This window comes from Chrysemys picta, chromosome 14 (genome assembly GCF_011386835.1).
Source record: "Chrysemys picta bellii isolate R12L10 chromosome 14, ASM1138683v2, whole genome shotgun sequence".
Lineage (NCBI taxonomy): Eukaryota > Metazoa > Chordata > Testudines > Emydidae > Chrysemys > Chrysemys picta.
The window spans coordinates 41,176,903-41,197,576 of NC_088804.1; the positions used below are offsets into that span (position 1 = coordinate 41,176,903).

At 55.9% G+C, this 20,674-nt stretch overlaps 1 protein-coding gene across 16 annotated transcripts in view; it reads right to left on the minus strand.

The window, feature by feature from the left end:
- CBFA2T3 (CBFA2/RUNX1 partner transcriptional co-repressor 3) overlaps window positions 1-20,674 on the minus strand; it is a 111,211-nt gene that overhangs the window by 19,758 nt on the left and 70,779 nt on the right. For 7 of the 16 annotated variants that reach the window (XM_065567355.1, XM_065567341.1, XM_065567345.1 and 4 more), the window contains 3 exons: window positions 8,728-8,877; window positions 3,200-3,277; window positions 343-584 (listed from right to left, as the gene is read on the minus strand). In XM_065567355.1, coding sequence (XP_065423427.1) covers window positions 343-584; window positions 3,200-3,277; window positions 8,728-8,877 — 470 coding nt within the window. Of the gene's footprint in view, window positions 1-342; window positions 585-3,199; window positions 3,278-3,738; window positions 4,600-8,727; window positions 8,878-20,674 lie in introns of those variants that run through there. The other 9 variants (XM_065567350.1, XM_065567353.1, XM_065567356.1 and 6 more) reach the window with 4 other exon arrangements.

Consider the following 20,674-nt stretch of genomic DNA (forward strand, 5'->3'; position numbering starts at 1 on the left):
GCTACTAGTCACACGGGGCTGGGCTGGGGAGGGGCAGGTCAGTTCATTTGGACAATTCCCTCTTCACCTCTGCATTTCGGTGCAGGGCTTGAGGCCGCAATGGGCAATTTGTACCTGGTGACAAATGCAGGAGAAATTCCCAGTTTTGCTGGGGGGAGAGAGGGGGAGAAGTTTTCTTCTGGGAAAATGGCAAATTTTTTCCTCAGAGCAAATTCAGGAACACCAGCAAAAATCTCTGCGGAGTTGGCCCCACAGCTCTGGGAGGGAAAAGCCTGGCTCGGTTACAGCTACGTCCGTCTCTCCGATGGCGCATGCCGGACAAACACGCCCCACAGAACGTACCACAAGCCCCAGCACCAGCGTGCGCACCCGCTCCCCGATCTCCGGGGAGATGTCGTTCCCAAACTGCTGCAGGGTGGTCAAGAAGCGCTTGAGTTTGCTGAGCTGCCGGGCGCCGCAGGCGGGAGGGAGCTGATGGGTGGACAGGGAGGCAGTGGAGGAGGTGGCAGGCCCGTTGCTGAACCCGTTGGGGGTGGAAGGAGCTCCATTGATAGCGGTAGGGGAGTGGCTGCTTCCATTCATTACTGCAATGAGAGAGACAGAGAGATGGTCACTGGAGAAGACGCTGGCTTTCAAGACCAGTGGCTGGCCTCTGGCAGAACGCTGTAATGGGCTTCTAGCAAGTAATGCTGCCCCCCCACTGGAGAGAATCAGAATGGCTCTACTATGTGCCATAGGCTCTAGACAGCCAGAAGCTAATGGGGATTTTCCTTTACCAAAGTGAGCTTTTTGGAGCAGGAGGCTGAGTTCTCAGTGTGCGGCTGGTGACCTGCAGAGAGGATGCCATGCGCAGGTCCTGTGCGGGGAAGGGAGGTGGGAAGACATGTCAGCGAGGGGAGGGCAGGAGGTGTCAGCACCAGGGGGCAGGGAAGATATGTCAGTGTTTGGTGGCTACATGGGGAGTCCGTCTGTCTCACAACGACGTGTTGCAAACAGAAGGGAACGTGAACGCCAATGTCCGGCCACGGCAGCTTCCAATCGACAGCCAAGCAGCAGGGCAATCAGCCACGGCCCCCGCGGGTAAATGAATGTGCCGCGAAGCGGCCGTGTGCTCATCAGGCCCAATAAATCAATAACCCGCCCTGCTCCCGGAGAGACCTGGCTCAGCCAGTCATTTAACAGCGACACAAACACAACGCGCGAGGACAGCAGAGCCTGTCTGGAAATCCTGCCCCTCGCTGCACAGGGGGCTCTGTGTATCAGCACGTGACCTCTGCTGGACCAGAGCATGGACCGGAAGGAACAACTCGCCTTCCCCAGCCCCAGGGAGAATCCGCAGGACAACCAACGCGGGCTCCAGCCTGGGCTGTCACCACGGGGATGGGGAGCACTTTGCATCAGCCTCGGCAAATACAACCTGACAGCGGAGCGAGGGCCTGGGGCTGCTCGACTGGCTGGGATGTTTGCAGGTGGTGATGTCTAGGGCTCGCTCCCGCACGTGCCAAGCGCTTCCAAGGGCCCCAGGAGCCACCTTCCAAGGTGTTCAGCAGCCCGGGGGGCAGGACGGGCGCAGAGCGCTTTGGAAAATCCAGCCCTAACTCACCTCAGCCACACACGCGGCTATCTGCAATCACAGAATGAAAGGCAGGGCCAGGCCCTGACATCTGCTTTCTAAGCCTGCAGAACAATCGGTTGCATTAAAGCTGTGCCTGCATTGTTTGAACCCGCAGCAGTGGATCCTCGGCACTTACAGGCCGCGCATTTCCTAGCGTGTGCAGAGATCAGCCCCTAGGAAAGGTGCCTTCATGCCAGTCGCTGCTGAGCAATCTCCCTCTCCTGCCCACAGAAAGTAGAGCGGGGATTGTGCCCTGGGCACTTCTGCCCGTTGTCCAGCGCAGCTTGAAATCACAGAACCAGCCCGATTGCTGGGTAATTACACTCCCTGGATAGCCCGTCAGTTACAGGCTTTTCGCCAGTCTCCCCCCTCTGCCTAGTCCCCTCGCCTCCCCGGAGCAGGAACCGCAGCAGCTAGAAGCACAACCCAGGAACCAGAGTCGCTCGGAAAAGCAGAGGGATTCCTGTTCACAGGCTCCGTGACACAGTGCATGCCCCCCCCCATGAAATCGGGGCGCCAAGTCCCCCTGAACATAGCTCTGCCGGGAACACAAACCCCAAAGGGCCCCACGATTCGCCCTGAGAAAATACAGCTGCCGAATAGCCCCGTGGCTCTCAAAATCCCCCCTTCCCGCGTTCACTACTAACCTGCCCCGCTGTGGTTACGCTTCTTGGAAACCAGCAGCCCTGACTCTGGTGTTTTCTCAGGCTCCCTCTCGCTCTACTACGAAGGAATATCAGCCGCTTGCTAAAGAGATGCCGAAAATAACCCCCCGGCCACAACTGCTTTTATTCCAGTGACAGGTGTGTTACTAAGTTAAACTCCGCACATGGCCCCGACGGAAGGTTTGTGGACGCAGCCTGCACCCTCGTAGCCCGCTCTGCTAACGGGGGAGCGAGCGGGTTGGGAAAAAGTCCCGTTCGGACGGAGATGGTAAAAAACGAACAGCGGCAGCCCCCTTGAAAGCACCCTCCCTGCACGCCCTCATGTGCTCGCACCCACAAGCCCCGGTGGTGAATTCGCTGCTCCCACAAGGCGGGGGCTAACAGACAGCAATGGACGCAGACACCCGGGACTCCAGGAGCAGCTGCCAGAGGGCAGATCCCAGCACTGCTCCCACAGACCAGTGTGTTTGCCAGCTCCCCATCCTGCCCCTACGCTGGCCTGGAGCCGTGTCCTGCGATTGCTGTGCACCACTCAATGAAAGGGCTGGTAGCCTGTGGCTGTGACCCGGCTCCCCACGCCCTGGGGCCGAGTGCACAGCCCACGGAGCAGGCTACGCGCTTGGGAGCTCCCTTAAGTGCCCTGTGCCCCTGTGCTCTGGGGAGGAGGCAATATCCAGGTAAAAGCAGTGCCCCGGCTTCACCCCAAGCGCCCCCACCCTCCCACGGGGCGGCATACCCCATCCAGCTCCTGCCTGCCACGTAGCAGAACTGTCCCGGTTCTGCCACCCACGCACAAGCACGGGGCAGGACGTTCCTCGCACTCAGTGCAGCATTAAGGACACGGGGTTGCTCTCTGGGGCAGGGAGAGCTGAAGTGGGCTCTGGGTCTCTCATTAGAGTGTATGTTTCATTTTACTTACAAAGACAGACCATCGACCATTTCAAGCAACCATGAAAACGGCCGCGAGGCAGAAACGTCGGAGGCCCAGCTTCTTGATCTGCAAGCAAAATAAAACACACGCTATCATGAGAGACCAGAGGGGGCAGCTTTCCACAGTGCTGGGCGGGGGCTGGGCTGCTTCGGCCCCCATCTGCTTGAACTGGAGCTGCGTGGTGAAAATCCAGAGGTGAGAGACTTAACGGACTTCTCCTTGGAATGGACTGTGGGTCCCTGCCTTGAAAAGGCCTGGCCGTGCTTCCTAAATGGCATTGATCATCCAGGGACCTCCAAGCACTTTGCAGGGATCCATAAAGGAAGCCTCGCCACTCCCAGGCGAGGCAGGTATCACAACCCTGCCTTGGGGAAACTGAGGCAGAGAGAGGGGAAGCAACTGGCCCAAGTCACACAGCGACTCAGTGGCTGGGAACAGAACCCTGCACTAGCCCTTAGACAAAGTTCCCTGGATGGGGCAGAATTGCCACTGTCCCAAAGCAGGCAATTCAGGGGATAAATACTGACCTCTGAATCCAACATGGCCCTCTAGTGTTTGGCACCCCCCACCCCCGGCTGCCTCCCTGAGTCCAACACTCTTACTAACCTCCTCAGCTTCTGCCCTGTCCCACGGCTTCCTCCCCCCGTGCTGCACAGAGCTCTCAAGAGTGGTAACCATTAAGTTTGCTGGTTAATAAAGTCCCTGATTTACAGGGTAAGTCTCAGTGCAGATCTGAGTCAGGCGGTTTGCTAATATTCACTAGGACTAAGTGCAAAAGGGACAACTTAAAATTCTTTTGCCTTTTTGTAACCTTTATGCATGCTCAATACATACAGAGCGTCACCCTCAGCCGCAGTGTGGCTAGGAAAAACCCAGCATGTTGGAGGAGGGGGACACCCCGCTCCACACAGATGCACACGCACAAACCCAAGTACGAATTAAGAGGCACCACATCTGTTGCAGAGCTCAGATTAGAAGCAAAACCCATCAGATCACAGACGATCAGAATCCGATTTCTAATTAGAGAACAGCTGGTTCCAAACCCAGCGCTTGCACTGACTGGGAATGCAGCTCAGGGTTAAAAAAAACAACCAAACCAACCCGCTACCAAACACACCTTAAAGAGATTGGGCCTTGCCTGGATTCCCTTGAGCGGAGCAGATGGAGCAGCTTTGCCGTTCGAAGGCTAAGCAGTTGTCAAAGGCGTTGGTGGGTTGTTGTTTTTTTTGCTCTTAGAATTTATCAGCAAGAAGCTGTTCTATTTGGTCATGAGGCAAGGCTCTCTTCTGGGGTGGGAAGGGGCGTCTCTTACAGATCTAGACCAGCTATTTCACAGAGCAACAGCTATGCCAGTGCAGAGGACACACACACACACACACACACACACACACACACACACACACACACACACATATTCGTACAGTGACTCGTGGGCCATTGGCTCTGTCGTTTGTAGAACGGTTGTTGGCAGTGATGTAGCCGTTGGGCCGGAAGAACAGCTCTGGGCACCTCCAAAGCTGGTCTTTCTCCCCAACACAAGTTGGTCCAGTAAAAGATGTCACCTCTCCCGCCGTTTGTCTCGCTCATTGGCACAAAGGGGCAAATAAAGTATGGCAAGGTGCCTGCAATCTCCTCTCCCTCCACGGGGGGCTCCACTGCTGGTCGGTGCAAGCCCCCAAAGTAGGTGGTGCTGGCCAGGGAGTCATTGGGGAATGCCACCGGAGTGGCTGCTGGAGGATTTCCCCACTAGCAGAATCCCAGGGGACAGCAAGGAGATGCCACGTGCTCCTCCCTGGGCTAGTGGGTGAATGAATTTGGCCCAATAGTTTTACATTTCCAAAGTGATCAAGGCCCAGCCCCACCCGCTAACGTCCCCTCTTGTTCCCGCTGCCCGAGGTGGCTAGAGAAAGTGGCCTCCAGCCCACTAAAGCCAAACCGATCTGGTTGCAAAGGGCTCCTCTGTGTCTGCTGGCACCTCCCGCTGCGTCTCCTCCGTCTGGGTCTCTGGAGCAGCCCGGAGCAGGTTGTAACATGTCTTTGTGACTAGCCCCTGCAGCGTGTCCCAGGACATTGCCAGATACAGCACGCAGCCGGTGCACACCAATCCCCAGCCTTCCCCGCTTACTACAGGGAGGAGGGTGGCTGCAGCAACTCAGTGGAGAAGCTCTGCGGAAAAGGGGCAGGGCAGGGCTGCCAGGACTAGTCACGCGAGATGACTGATCCTGTGGAAGCTGTGAATAGAAGGGGGGAGGGCGGATAGCGGGGCTGGGGACTCAGGTGTGCTGCAGGGACACTGAACAAAGCCCTGGTTGTGCCCCAGAGCCCTCCCAGCTTCGTGGTTTAGCTCAGGAGGAGGAGGCCCCCTGGGAGCGTTCCTGGAGCAATTCTCTGTCTGCGCACTCTGACACCTGCGCTCTGTCGGGGATGTGACAGAACGTGGGTGTGTGTGCAACCGGATTATGTGCCTTCTCCTTGAACACCATCCATCTAGGGCCCTATCAAATTCACGGCCATGAAAAACGCATCCTGGACCCTGAAATCTGGTCCGTCCCCCCCTAAGAAAATTGGTCTTTTGTGTGCTTTTACCCTATACTACACAGATTTCACAGGGGAGGCCAGCGTTTCTCAAATTGGGGGCCCTGACCCAAAAGGGAGTTACAGGGGGGTCACAAGGTTATTTTACGGGGGTCGGGGTATTACTACACATACTTCAATGCCTTCAGAGCTTGGCAGCCGAAGAGAGGCGGCTGTTGGCCAGGCGCCCAGCTCTGAAGGCAGCGCCCCCACCAGCAGCAGCGCAGAAGTAAGCGTGGCAGTACTGCAACCCCCCCTGAAATAACCTTGCGACAGCCCCACAACTCCTTTTTGGGTCAGGACCCCTGCAATTACAACACCGTGAAATTTCAGATTTAGATAGCTGAAATCATGAAATTTACGATTTAAAAAACGACTGTGAAATTGACCAAAATGGACATTGAATTTGGTAGGGTCCTAGCTATAATACTCCCTAGCTCTTCTATAGCCCTTTGCATCAGCAGATTTCAAAGGGCTTTACCAAGAAGGTCAGTATCATTATGGGGAAACTGAGTCACAGAGGGGGAAAGTGACTTGCCCAAGGTCGCCCAGTAGACCAGTGGCAAAGCCGAGAACATCCCCCAGGTCTCCTGACTCACAGTCCAGTGCTCTATGCACTGTCTCCCATTCCACACTATGGTGCAGTGCCATTCACACATCACACATCAATGTGTCACACTGTGGCACATCCACATATCGTCACTGCCTGCCTGGCGATACCGACAGCTCCAGGTGCTCAGATACTACACTGATAAGGGTCGTGGAAGAAATAGCTAGCTAGTAGAAGATGTGTATGGGGATCGGTAGATAGGGAGATAGATGACAGGCCATTGGGGAGCACAGGGTTAAATCCATCCCAGGCCCAGCTCCCCAGGCTGTTCCCAGAACTCCTTGCAAGCAGGAATCCTGTTCAGTTTCTTCTTTCTTCTCAGGACAGTGATGGAAGGAGGAGTTTGCCACGAACACCGGGACAGGGAACAAGCAGTTCCCACTAAAGCCAATGGGAGCTGCAAGTGCTCGGCACCATTCAGGGTTGGCCCCGTTGTTTGTACCATGTAACATTTTCAGTGATGGTCACAGGTTGATCCCAAACTGGCCTGTGATGTCCACCTGGAACAGATCCTGACGGCACCCCATCACTGGCAGGACAACTGCTCCTCTTCCATCCTTTCCCATGGGACCGGCTCCACACAGCCTGCCCCAATCGTGCCAGTCTGTGGCTATGTGCTCAAGGGGGCAGGTTTTCTCCAGATCATTTGCTTGCCATGCTGGCCTGACCTCTAGCTTTCCATCACCCTCCTGGGTGTAGATTGTCCCAAACCTTCCGAGAGTGCAGCTTACCCATGTAACAGGGCACGCTGGCATGCGAGGGAGTGCCCCTGCGGCATGTGCTCCTGGCACCCCCAGCCCTGTGCTGTGTGACAGCTCCATTCGTTTGAAAAGAGACGAAGGAGGCTGCAAAGTCTTAGGGGAAAGGAGGTGGATGAGATCCAAGACAACCTATCAAGGCACCAGCCGGTCCGTGCCTGGTGATAGGAGGGGAATGAAACGGGCTACAATGCTGTAGAAATTAAACTGGCGTGGGTCTCCTTATCCCACCAGAGAAAGTAGAGAACACATCAATGCTGTAGCCTGCAACTGGCAGCCAGTGATAAGGTAATCCCGGATCCCACCACAATGACTTGATGCACACAGGCCATAGGGGAGCACGGGTTAAACCAGCATCAACAGCTCATAACAGCCCAGATTCTGGCACTGCTAAGTCCAGCTCAGTGCCGCAGTGACTTGGCACCAGATGGGAGTTCCCCTTTGTTCGTGGCTTTCCAGCCTGGGGTTCGCTGCCATCCCCTTCTTCTCCCCCCCGGTTCTTCCTAGAGCTGCTTGACAGTTTGCATTCATCATTTTTTTGCTGCTGACAAAAATTTGGGCCTTTTTTTCTAGCAAAATGTTTGGTGGGAAATTTTTGTGTCTCAGGAAATTTTCAGCTTTTTCAGCAGAAGTGAGAACAATGGAGTGCTTGTTGCTTGTTTGCTTTTTGGTTGATAAACTGATTTCCCCCGACCCCCCGAAAAATTACAACAAAAACCCCTCCCCAAATGTTTTGTTTCGTCCTCAGATTTTCACAGAAAATATTCATAATTTCCTAACTGGTTCCAGTTGTTTCTGTATTGGAGAGAGTGTTGTCTCGTCGTTAGAGTGGGAGGCGAGGGGTGGGTGCTGGCAGTCAGGACATTGACTCAGTGGGTGACTGTGAACAAATCACCCACTCCCTCTTTGTGCCTCAGTTTCCCCATCTGCGACACGGGGATAACCACACTTCCCTAACCGCAGGGAGCACTTTGAGCAGGAAGGTGCTGGAAGGGCAGGTGCTTTGTGTCCTTTTTAGAGATGCAAATAAATAAGGAACACAAAGGCCCGTTCCAGGACGAGAGCAGTTACTCTCTCTCCACAGCACAAGGCTAACACAGAGAGGTGTGTTGCAGCTTTGAGAGCCCCGGGGCATAGCAAGGGCGGTGACGGAGGAGAGGTGTTAGGCCTGCCTACGGGCGTGTGCTCATCAAGAGCATTGGCTGGGGGGCTGGCCAGGCCTCACCTGCCCAGCCTGCCCCTTTGAGGTGGGCAATGCGCACGGCGGCCCCAGATGAGCCCTGTGTGGTGCCATGCGGGCGCAAGCCAGGGATGCCTGGCTGGCTTCTGCAGGAGAATGTTGGGGCAGGGATGGGGGGAAGATGCTCCCTGCCCTTCCCCTCCCTATGGCCTCCTGCCCTGGGGCAGCTGTAACAGGGCCCATACGCTGCCCGGTGGCACAGGGCACAGAGCCCTCTCGGGGAGTACCCTTTCCAGGTGACATCTCCGTCAGCACGACAGGATCCGGCCCCGAGTCTGCTCACCGCGTCCCAGCCCCTCGCATCACCCCAGTCCCGTCTGCCCCGGCTACTCACTGGTGTTTGGCGTGAAGGAGGGGTGCCGCGTGGCTCCCTGCGTGACGGCTGGCGGCGGAGGAGGCATGTTGGGGGGTGTCGATCTGGACTGAGTCTTCACGTCGGCCGGCGAGTCAGGCATTGTGGCTGCCTTCTTCTTCTCTGCACTACCTGCAAGGGGCAGAGACGCAGAGAGCGAGACACAGGTGAGTGCAGTGGATCGGGGTCGCACATGGCACTGGCTAAACCCAGCCTGCTGATCCTTCCCTCGCCCAGGCGCGGACCTAACGCCCACTGGAGTCAGTGGGCATCTTGCCCTGGTCTGCAATGGCCTTTGGGTCAGGCCTTCACGGGAGGTGGCAGCCACGCAGACCTCTTTGCATTGCAGCCAATCGAAACACACGTGTTTCTCCTCTCACATGGGCAGTTATTCCTGATTCACATCAGCAAGAGGAGGGCATGGCCCCGTGCCCCGTCATGCACATGGCTATGCCACTGGGAAGGCATCACCTGGGACTGAAACGGGCCCCCACTCATGTGCCCATTTCAGGGTCGTCCCCCCTGTCCGAGGGCCCTTCTCCCATGGTGAGAACCGACCCGTTTGTCCCAGGGAACCTCCACGTTTCCAAAACGCCAAACTGGGAACATTCCTTCCAGCAACAATGCATTTGTCCCAAAACACCGAGAACTTCACAAACGTTCTGGGCTGTGAAACGGCCAACATTCCTTGGTTCAGGACTATGGCACAGGAGAGGAGCTTTACAAGATCCCACAACCCCAAAAGCTGGCGTTTCGGGGCTGGGATGGGAGCACGTTTGCTCCTAACTCTGCCTGGGTCACCCCACCCCTCATTCCTGAGCAGGGCAAGACTCAGATCACCGAGGGGGCAAGGAGGACGGCTCTCAGGGGCGTCCCTTCCTGTTCATTGCAGCGGGGACCCAGTGGATGCAGAGCGGGAGGAGAAGTCTACCCTTCCTGCCCCAGACGGAAAGTGCAATTTCCACCATTGAGCAGTGAACCCTCGGGCTCCTGGGCAGACGCATTATCACCGGGTCCTACGCAGAGTCATGGAGGGCCATGTCCTAGCTATACCCTGGGTCTTGGGGGCTCAGCTTTCTTGTACCTGAGCCCCCGGCCATCCATGAGCTCGGCCTCACAGCAACCGGGCATGGCAGAGGGACGTGTCATTCTCCCCGCAGAGAGATGAAGGGCGGAGAGCTCAGAAGGCTGGGGAGAGACAGGCCCCTGGGGAAGCGATTCCCAAAAGCCAGTGCACTAGGTGGGGAGCCGCCTACGCTAGCCAAGGGAAGATGCCAGCCAGGGCTGGTGCACAGCCCCACCGTGCTCTCAGAGGCAGGCACCGAGGTCCAGGCTGCAGGGAGGTGTCGAGCGCCGAGGACGGATCATGCTCATCACTTTTAGCTCAGTGACGAGCGTACTGATCTGGGAAGTGGGAGACCCCCCCGGCTCAAGTGCCCCCTCCCCCAAAGGAGGAGAAGGGATTTGCCGCCTGGCAGGCGAGTGCTCTAACCATTGGGCAGTTCTGCTGTGGAGTTCCCTCCATCATCCGGTTTGAAGCTGTTGCGTTGGGGATAAATAACAAGACTCCGTGGAGCAGGGAGACCGGCTCCTGGTCTCCCCCATCCTGGGCGAATGCTCTAACCACCAGGCGACACAGCCACGCTCGGGCTTGTGCGCACTGGCTCGCAAAGGGTCGTTTGGACAAGAGAGCGGGCAAGCGAGCACACCAGCACGAGCATGATTCTGCTGCCTGGTGGTTGGCGCACGTACCAGGATGGGGGGGATGTGGGAGCCAGCCCCTGCCCCAGTGGCTCATTCGTTATTTAGCTGCAGCATAACAGCTTCAAGGGGAGGGGCTGGGGCCCGACATCAGACTGTCCTGTACCCCGGGGTCAGGGCACAAACTCCCCGTTCAAATCCTTTCTCCCCGTTAGGTGGAGGGGGGATTTGAACCGGCTACTCTCCCGCCTCCCAGCTGAGTACCCTAAGAAGCACTGGGCTAAACGTTCCAAGGGCGGCTGTGGTCCTCCTCCCCCGGCCGCCTTGTGCAAGCTCGCCGATGGGAGCCTCTGAGCACGCTGAGCGGATCCGGCTCCTCAGGCGGGTTAGGCCACCGAACGCCTCTGTGGGGAGAGGGGCGTCCGGACGGCCCCAGTGCGCATGCCCCGAGGCAGAGCCATTGACGCCTCCAGGGTTTCAGCAGGAGTTTCGTGCATCACGGTGATCCCCAAACTGGGGCTTGTGCCTAACTCCGGCAGAGCGTTCAGCCTGAGGGGACGTGCCCCAGGGACCCCGGGGGTCTGGGGTAGACCTGAGAACTGAATCCAGACCTCCTGAGTCCCCGCGACTGTGCCTTAAATCACAAGGCCGCCCTTTCTCGCCCAGCCAGCCCTCTGCACACCAACTTATTGTACAGAGCTCCTCCCGCCCATACGCACAGCACTGTTGGATACACATGTTCATCCAGCCACACAACACTGGATCACATAGCCATCTACCCACCCCGGAAATCCTGTACCATGCACACGTCTTCCCGCATACGTACTAATGCACAGTCCACACGCACCTCTATTAGCACACGCAATATGCCCTGTACACACGCACCCGACAGATCTAGATATGTGTCACGCATGCACAGAGCATGCTGTCATCTTGGCGCTCGTCCCCGAGAACCCATCTCTGCCATGGCACACACCGTCAGAGCAATCTCCCTGCTGGTTACCGGCCAGTTTGGAAGGAATGGGAATTCTCCCCGGGTCGCCGGCTGGAATGCCACGCCATTTCCCAGGAATGATGTGTGGAGTTCCAGGAATCGCGCTGTCAGGCCGGGATTATTCACAGATAGTAAATTGGGCTTTAGATGCCGTGCTGCAGGCAGCAGCTCCCATCCACACAGCAACCAGGGCAGTTCCTCGGGTGCCTTGAGAGCATTCGTTCCCGCGTCATTGACCTCAAGCACTCAAAAATCCCCAGTCAGGCCCCAAAACATCAGGGGATTTAAAAGACCTAATAAATATGAGGTTCCCTTTCTTTGCCCGTGGTTTCTGAGCCTTTAGGGGTCACTCAGGACACGTTTTCTGGCTTTTCTCCAAAACCAGGAGAGGGGAAATGCACCTTTTTTTAATAAGAGCCGAGATGGTGGCATTATCCCAGGATGAGCCTAGCTGGGGCTTTAAGAAAACAACATGACTCACGATCGTCACAATAACACTGCGAGAACCGGCCACACTGCCTGAAGCCCGACGCCTTCACTGCGATTAAACCCTTCTCCGGATCATCGGGAATAAAATTCCCTGTCCCTCCCACCTCTCGCTTGTCCAACAAAGCCACAATGACAGAGCTGGTGGAAAGTTTTCCAGCACCAGGGGTTTCCATCCTCAGAAAATGCCACGGCCTGGAAATCAAAACGTTGTCAATTTTGATGAAATTTCGTCACAGAAACAAAAAACAAGCAGACCGAAGCATTGGCCCATTTGACGTCTCTAAGGCTGAGCAACACAGCGTTGTTTTTTAACAAAACAGAGCATTGCCGTGGTTAGTTTTAAAATCACTTTGCGTTTTGCGATTTGTTTTGTTATATTTGATGTTATACTAGAAGTTGTGATAGACAATTAAAAAAAACATTGAAAGTTGATCAGCTCAAAGTGAACTGTCCCTGTTTGAAATATCTAATGCTGAGAAGGGCAGTGGGGGGTCAGGGGTCAGGTGCATTTGACAAATTCCAACCACCAGTGCGCCCCCACCCAGCTGCCTAAAACTAGCTGTGTCTGAAGGTCAGAGATAACCTGGAGCTGGGGAGTGATTACAGAATTCCTTGTCCTGGGATCCCTGCGAGCTGTTACCAGGGAATATCGTTGGGATGCGGTGTTCATCCCCCTTCCCCCACAGTAGCCCGTAAAGGGTTAATGACACAGTTGCCAAAGTTCACACGGTAAATAAGCCCCCCCGACTTTCACAATAAGCCAAAAATCAAGCTAATCCCATTTCAAAACAAGGCCAAAACAAGCCAGTCCCTAAGAACCCCAATACTCTATGTGACTAGATCCCCCCGGCGTGCAGTCTGGGACTGGGGTGGGCCCGCTGTGCACCCCGACTCTCTCCCCCCCTTGCCCCTGCTTGCCGGGAACTGATAAAAAAAAAAGCTACAGTACAAGCCAAAAACTAGCCAACAAGCAACTCACAAGCCAATTAAGCCAAAAACAAGCCCAATTTCTGTGTTTTTTTCGCGGGTTTGGCACGTCTGGTTAATGAGGCTCCGAAGGAGCCAATTAACCTGCCAGGCAACACCTGAGGGAGAACAAGGCGGGAGGATGGAGCCCAGCTGGACAGGAGCAAGGAGGGCTGGTATAAAGCCAGGAAGTGGCTTAGAAAGGAAAGAAGGAGAAGCCCAGGGGGAGAGCAGAAGCCCTGGGCTCCTGGTCCTCAAGGAGGGGGTGTACCAGCCGGATGGTGGAGAAGGGAGCCTGATAAAGACGGAGTAGGAAGCAGTCCAGGGAAATAGCAGCGAGATTTGGGATGGAGCAGACCCTGGCTGCTGACTGTAGGGTCCCTGAGCTGGACCCCGGAGCAGAGTGGGTCGGGTTCCCCAACCAGCGGTAGAAGGGAAGCTTGCCTGGGACAGATCGTCCAGTGAACTCTGATACCCTGGAAAACACACAGTGACCCAGCCGGGTGGGGGCAAGCTGTGAAAAGGGATCCCCCTAAGCCAGGAAGAGGGATCATCCCGACGCACTGCAAATCCTGGAGCGTGAGATAGAAGGGGGCATCCGAGCAGGTGGCCCTATTCCCCAGACGCAGCCCCAAGGAGTGAACCCCATGACAATCCCCTGTGGAGGGCAGTGGGGCAGGGGGCTAAAGCAATGTATGACCAGAGCAGGACTGTTTGGCTCTGCACACCGCATCCCTCAAGCTGTCTTTCTCAGCATCTCGACAGGGCTGCGGTTTTCCTGGGATTCAGCCATGGCCCAGTTCAGAGGAGGCTTTGGAGTGGCAGGGGGACCTGGCGGGGACTGGGGAGGGGGGGCAGGGAAGAGACGAAGCAAGTAAACAGGACAGCCGCGAAACAAGCTTAAGTGAGAGCACCTGCTACTGAGATCAGCTGCTGCCACGTCCATTTCTCTCTCTCTCTCTCTCCGCCGTTAGAGAGGGTGCACTAGAGTTTGATGGCCTGGCACAAGTGTGGCGGCAGCTGCAGTGGTCCGTCAAAGTGCCTTGTGTCTGGGGGCTCGGCTGGAGCCCTGGTGAGAACCAAAGAAGGAAAGTGTCCCCCTCGCTAGAGGCTGACAAGCGTCTCCTAGAGGTGTCACTGCCTTTATAGGATCAGGAGAACTCGGGGGCTTATTCGCATGCAGGCACCGCTGATAAACTAATCTAATGTGCATTCTTAATCCACTGCAACTGTTGTAAGATTAATTGAACCCTGCGCGAGTACATTGTCCAGGCTAAATAAAGCCTGGTCTTAATCAGAGCAAGATGTTATCGGGGCTTGCACAGCGGCCAAAGCCAGGGCTGGACTTCAACGGGAAGAGAACAAGGTTTTATAGACGAGCTTCCCAGGTTCTGCAGGAAACTGACACTCCTGGGGATTTCGCTCAAGCAGAGGCGGGAAGGGGGCATCCGGCCTGGCAAACTGCAGCTCTTTGGTGCACAGAGCGGGCAGGTCTCTGTAGTGGGGAGCGGGCACACGATCAGGGTGCGCTTGTGCCAAGCTCCTCACTTCCTCCGAGGTGCAGGAAAGCGCTTAGCAGCCTCCCGAGGGAAGGGCAGCCACAGGGAGGCTGTTCCAACAGCACCAGTTAGCCTCGCTGTCCCTCCCGTCCTCTGCGCAGAAGATGAGGTAAGCTGTGCCCCTGTCTGCATCAACCAGCCCTTGCCAAATGCCAGCCACAGGCTGGTGTAACACTAACAGACCCTGGTCATTGGCGGGCGGGATCGAACCTGGGACCTCTGGAGCTTGGTGCATGAGCCTCTACTGCAGGAACTAAAAGCCAACTGGCTGTTAGCTATGGCGGTAGAGCAGACTCATTTTATCTCTCTCTCTGAGTGGTCTCGGTGCCACCAGATGGGCCAGAACACAACACCCAGGAGGTGTGTGGGTTACACGGGCACAGCCTGAGATGGTGCCAGGCCTATAGCAGCAGGGAGGCTGTGATTGCCAGGCCGTGGCGGGCCATGCCATTTTTAGTCAGGCACGTGGTTCTACACCTGCATGCAAAATGGCTGCCGTCATGCAGCACAGCCTCGCACGTACAGTGCGGGGGAGATCACGCTGCACAGAGGACACCCTCTTGTTCTACAAAATAGTGCCCTGCGGCCACATTCACGAGCCGGACGGGATCGGCCCACGGGCACAGCCGGCCTGGGGCATGCAATGCGTGCCTTGTGCTCACAGACGGCAAGCCACTGCTGCCATGGCGATGAGAAACAGCCCCGCACCGCCAGCCCCACCGGCCACTCGCTTGATACGCCAGTGCCGCTGAGCCGGAAGCATCTGAACCTTGCCCAGCCAGTCGCCGCATCAGCCACTTGCCAGGCACCCAAGAGACGTGTCTCACTAGCACAAGATGAGGCAGCCTTAGTATGGAGCTGTTGCTTGCAGGGCCAATAGGTCCTGAGTTCTAGTCCCAGCTCAGACAATGTCGCCATCTGGGGCAAGTTACTTAACCTCCCTGGGTGTGGCTGAGAGGAGAAAAGGGCCTCTGCTCTCTCCTGTGCATCACAGGGATGGCCCTTGCACTCAGCGAGCTGCCAGCACGAGCCTCTCCAACAGGAGTGGGGAGGGCTTGGGAAGCCATGGGCCCCATGCCACACTCCATCCAGCAGCTCCAGCCCCCCTGGAAGCAGGCTCTACCCTTTTCCAAGGTAGGTGTAGCAGCCTGGAGCTCACAGACCGTGACCTCTGATTCAATCCTCCTACCTATCAAACAGGGTCGTGAAACTGACACCAAGAGTTTTGCCTTAAGTCCCAGGAAACAGTCTCTCATTATTTAAAGGCCAGCTTCTCAAAATCTGGCCACACGCAGGTTGGGTAATTGCCCGTGCAAAGTTTCAGAGTAGCAGCCGTGTTAGTCTGTATCCACAAAAAGAACAGGAGTACTTGTGGCACCTTAGAGACTAACACATTTATTAGAGCATAAGTGGGCAGTAGCCCACGAAAGCTTATGCTCTAATAAATGTGTTAGTCTCTAAGGTGCCACAAGTACTCCTGTTCTTTTTGCCCATGCAAATTTACCAGTTCATTTCAGAGCAACCTGATCTACTCTGGCAGTTGCAGTCATTGCCCAAGTGAATTAGGTGCCCGCCTGCCCGAGGGCTGTGGAATCCCAGCCAGTCTAACTGGAGTTGCGGTACCGATACACACGTGGTTATGTGGAACGATGCCAACAGCGTTGTAACAGCAGCCCCAGCAGAGATGGGAAAGCACGTGCACACAAACGCTGTTGTGCACCGGAGCACTTTTGTGTGGGAACTCTGACAGGAGCTCAGCATTACTTTTTCAGGGAAATTCTTCTCCGGTTAAATCGCTGAGGATCTCTCCTCCCAGAGCCCCAAAGTCCCTTTAGAGTTCACGGTCATGCCTGATCTGCCTTTCTCTTCCGGCACCCGAGTGATACGACCGCTATTAATGACTTATTCATAATCAGTTTTATGAAATCCCCACCAGTGGGATTGCGAGAGACCAGCCAGCCCCAAGAGCACATGAAAGGCAGAGCCGGCCATTCACACCAAGCCTGCTCCCCTCGCGCTAGCCCACAAGTAACTTTGAAAATGCAAACAGCCGTATACTATTCCAGGAGGTGTAATTAGTTTCCCAGACAGTGGATGCCTTGTCTGTTATAGGCCCCTCATCTCTCCCTCCACCCCACCCCCCTTCATACCTCCTCCCTGCAGCTCCCCCTCCATGCTCAGGCAGGGTCAGTTTCTGCGTCTGGTGAAAGCTCCCCCCAGACAGGGCTACATGTTGTGGAGACCGCTTTGGAAAGGAGCCAGCGCTGGAGTCTCGGTCTCGGGCCGGCCTCCCCTTCGCCGTCCGCAGCCGAGCGCAGGCCAAGAAACACGGGCTTTGGGAGGCAGCTCCGGCGGAGGCCAAGGAGAGGGAGGTGGGACACTGGCCATGCTTACAGGCTTTCCAGTGTCACTCTCGGCAGCTGAGTCCCTCACAAGCCTTTATGGATGTGGCTTCATAGCCCCTGGTGAGGCAGGGAAGGGTCACTCCCCCATGTCACAGAGGGGAAACTGAGGCATGGCAAGATTAAATGACTTGCCAGGGTGTCTGGGGCAGAGCCAGGAATTGAACCCAGGTCCCCAAGTCCCAGACTGGTGCCTTAACCACGAGGCCAACCTTCCTCAAAAGTATAGTATTATTTATTAGGTGTATTACGGTAGTGCCAGGGAGCCCTAGTCATGGCCCAGGACCCCGTGGTGCCAGGCGCTGTATGTTATTAGATGTATTACGGTACTGCCTGAACCCCAGTCATGGCCAAAGACCCCGTGGTGCCAGACGCTGTACAAAGACCGAACACAAACATTGTCCCTGCCTGAAGAACTTCCTCGTGTGCACAGCCAGAGCCTCTGATCCTCTCCCTTGTCCCAACGTACCATGGCCCTGTAATGTCCTGCAGGGGGACAAGGGGGCATGGGTGGGCACGGGCTGGCTGAAGAAAGAGGCCTTGTCCCAGTATCTCCAGGGAGGCCAGTGGAGCTGCCAGCGTCACTTACGCATATGCTTGGAAAGCTGAATTAAGGTTCACCATCAAGATTTCATGGAGGGTCCTGCACTCTAGCCCCCATTTACCAAGTGACTGGTTCACAGGCAGGCACCAAGTCCATGGATAGACACCCAGGTCTGTGGTAGCTCTCACAGCTGGGATTTGCTCTCCGGATCACACCACTGCTCTGTGCCTGGCCCACAGGACCAGCTGTGACATGGAAAGTGCACAGCCAGCCCTAGCGGGCCGGCAGGATAACAGCAGAATTGTCACCCCCTGATGGAAAGCTTCGAACTCGCTTTCATTCCGGGGGGTTGGAACAGGAACGCGTTTTCGTCTATTTCAGCAACGTTCAAAAAATCAAACATTGGGATTTGAAAAGGTTCTGGTTTTGTTCTTATTTATTTCCCCCCTTCTCTCCCTTTTGCCAAAGAAAAAAGCGTGAAAAAGAACAAACCTCCCCCCGCAACTGAAAATGAAGTGTTTGTAGTTTGGGGTTTTGCTGGAAAAAAAGATGGAAATAAATGTAAAAGACAATTTTTTACAAACATTTTCATTTTTGACAAAAGGCCATTTTTAAAATGGATAAAAAAAATACGTTGTTTGAAAAATATTCACCAGGTCTTAACTCCTGGCACAGGGCTTATCTGTAAAGCACGTCGCCAGCCCTGCCTCCTGGCGTATCTGCCATGACAGTCCCCAAATACCTATGTGTGTCAGGTGCATCACCATGGGCTGCTGCAATTTCAAAGCAGGGCATCTGGACTTGAAGAGCGGAGGGCAATGCCGGGGCCGCCGGGGGGTAATTAAATGTTAGCACACACAGCCAGCAAGGAAGAAACAATCAATCAACTTCAGGGACTCTTCCCTTGGGCTGTGATTGCAAACCAATGGAAAGACCCTTTTTGCTCCCCCCCTCCCCCCGCCCCCATCACCATCAGGAAATAGCCCCCAGTGCCATCGCTTCACCGGGATTAAAGGCCAGTTCAGCAAGCTGCACGGAAGAGGGACGCGTTAGATGGAAAGAAGCAACTACCTGGTGCAGCAATTGTATGCAGGGCGGTAAATGAAACCAACTGGCGCCCAGGCTGGGCATTGCTGTGGCTGCCCGTGAAAAACAAACCTCCGCAAGCAAGGGGCTTATGGGGGAAATGATGACCCAGCGTTAGCCAGGGCAGAGCACGTGGTGCCGGGGAAATACCAGAACTGATGTGCTTAGCAGGAGCTGGGAGATAACTTTCCAGTGCGTTTCACCTCCACCTTTCAAAGTCAATCCCCTTTAATGGTGACAGGGCTGCAAAATCAATTACCCCTCGCGGATCAGCTCACGTCCAGCTGCTGTTCTCATGCCCCCACGCAGATGGAAACCAGCGGGTTTACGCAGACAGGGCATTCGGAGCCAGGAAGCAGAAGGGAGCGAGAGTTTTCGCTGCTCGTTTTGGGGTCCCTCACCCAAGAGGCATGGACTTTTCCATTCAGGGAGTTACAGTGGCCCCTCTCTTTCTCCCCACACGGGATCCTGCTGTCTCCCCTGCTAGAGCTCATAGAAACTCAAAATTATTGTTAAAAGCAACAGAGGGTCCTGTGGCACCTTTGAGACTAACAGAAGTATTGGGAGCATAAGCGTTCGTGGGTAAGAACCTCACTTCTTCAGATGCAAGAAAGTTATTGATGTATCCAGGGCCTTGGGGATGCAAAAGGACACATTCCCGGCGTGCCAGGAGCCCTGCGTCTCAGCCTGCAATGCTCAATCACACTCAGCCCTCCCCTCGGCGCACCCCCGAGCCAAGCCGAGCCGAGCCGCACCTCCCTGTTAAAGCCAACAGCAGCTCAGGGTGACGATCCCCGTGGGCTGCTCGCCTGAATCAATGGGCTACTGAGGCTGCCACGGCTGACTGCGCCGCAGGCGAAAGGAGCCGAGTGTCCGGCTCACCTCCGGAGCCAGGGTGCCATGGGGCACAATGGGCTCACATGATCGCCAGGGAAGGCTCCAGCTTCTGTGGCAAATCTGGTGAGATTGAAAGGCAGCCTTTGGTTCCAAGGGCGGTGGGGGTCGTCCGGGCCCCACCACTCCAGGGACACTGGCCCAACGGATGTCTGAGTGGCAGGAGGATTTGGAGGTGACAGGCAGAGATGATGGGGGAACAGATGCAGACTGTGCTGAAAAGGCAAACATCAGGTGGGTAACACTCCAGTAATGGCCCTCGCCTAGAGCTGCAAGCCACTGCTTCGGGAAGGGAGTTGTTCTGGAGTGGCAGTGCCCTCTTCATTGCTAGCGTGGCGATCAGCTGCTAGGGTAAAGCCCACGCTGAGCCCCACCCCACTTGGTTTGGCCTGAAAATGGCCAGATTTCCTCCAAAGGCAAAGGAGAAAGGACCAGGCCCTCAGCTGGGGTTGATCAATGGGGTCCATTAACTTCTGCTGATTGACCCCAGCAGTGGATCTGGCCTGAGAAGCTTAAAGAACGTTGGTCAGACCACCTTCAGTCCCAGGCCATGGAAAAGGGACTCGGATTCACCGCTTGGACTTTCATCTCTAGTGGCTGCAAAATGGCTGGTTCCTGGCCCCACCGACCCCACCACTGGCCTGTTTGGTACCTGCTCGGCTGAACGTGTTTGTGATGCAGGTAGGGCGAGATGTCCACAGCACTTTGCTTCCTCGCTCTGAACGGCTGGAGTTGAGTGAATGCTGGGCTAAGCCCGGGGGCTGTTGGCACCCTGTGCCCCGGGTAAATTCAGAGCATCATTATCTCCATTTCCGGGGGGGGGGGGCGGAACTGAGGCACAGGGCTGGGCCCAAGTACACTGTGGGTAGGGGGTGGGAATTGGTGTCCGAGGCAGAATTAGCACTCGGGAGCTCCCGCGTCCTACTCAGCTGCTTACGCTACTCCCTCAACATGGGCTTCGGCTGCAATCCAACCCAGCCGTCCTGATCTCCCCAACATGGCGTCGGGGGGATTATCCGTTGGGCTGTGGATGATCAATGAGCTATTTCTGGTGGGCTGGGGAAACATAAGGAGGCTGGGTTTGTGCTGCCTGCTGTTGACAAGGTGACCTATTGCTGGGTCGCATCTAATAGTTGCCCTGTGCCCCGATGCTGCGGTGATGGGCGTTCCACAGGTCATCCAGGGCTCCCTCTGGAATCAGCCCATCGGCTGGGACGGGATTCCTCACGCGCACCAGTGGGGGGAAGGGGTTCGAGTGAGCGTTCCCGAGGCTGAGTGCGGAGTCTCTGGCGAC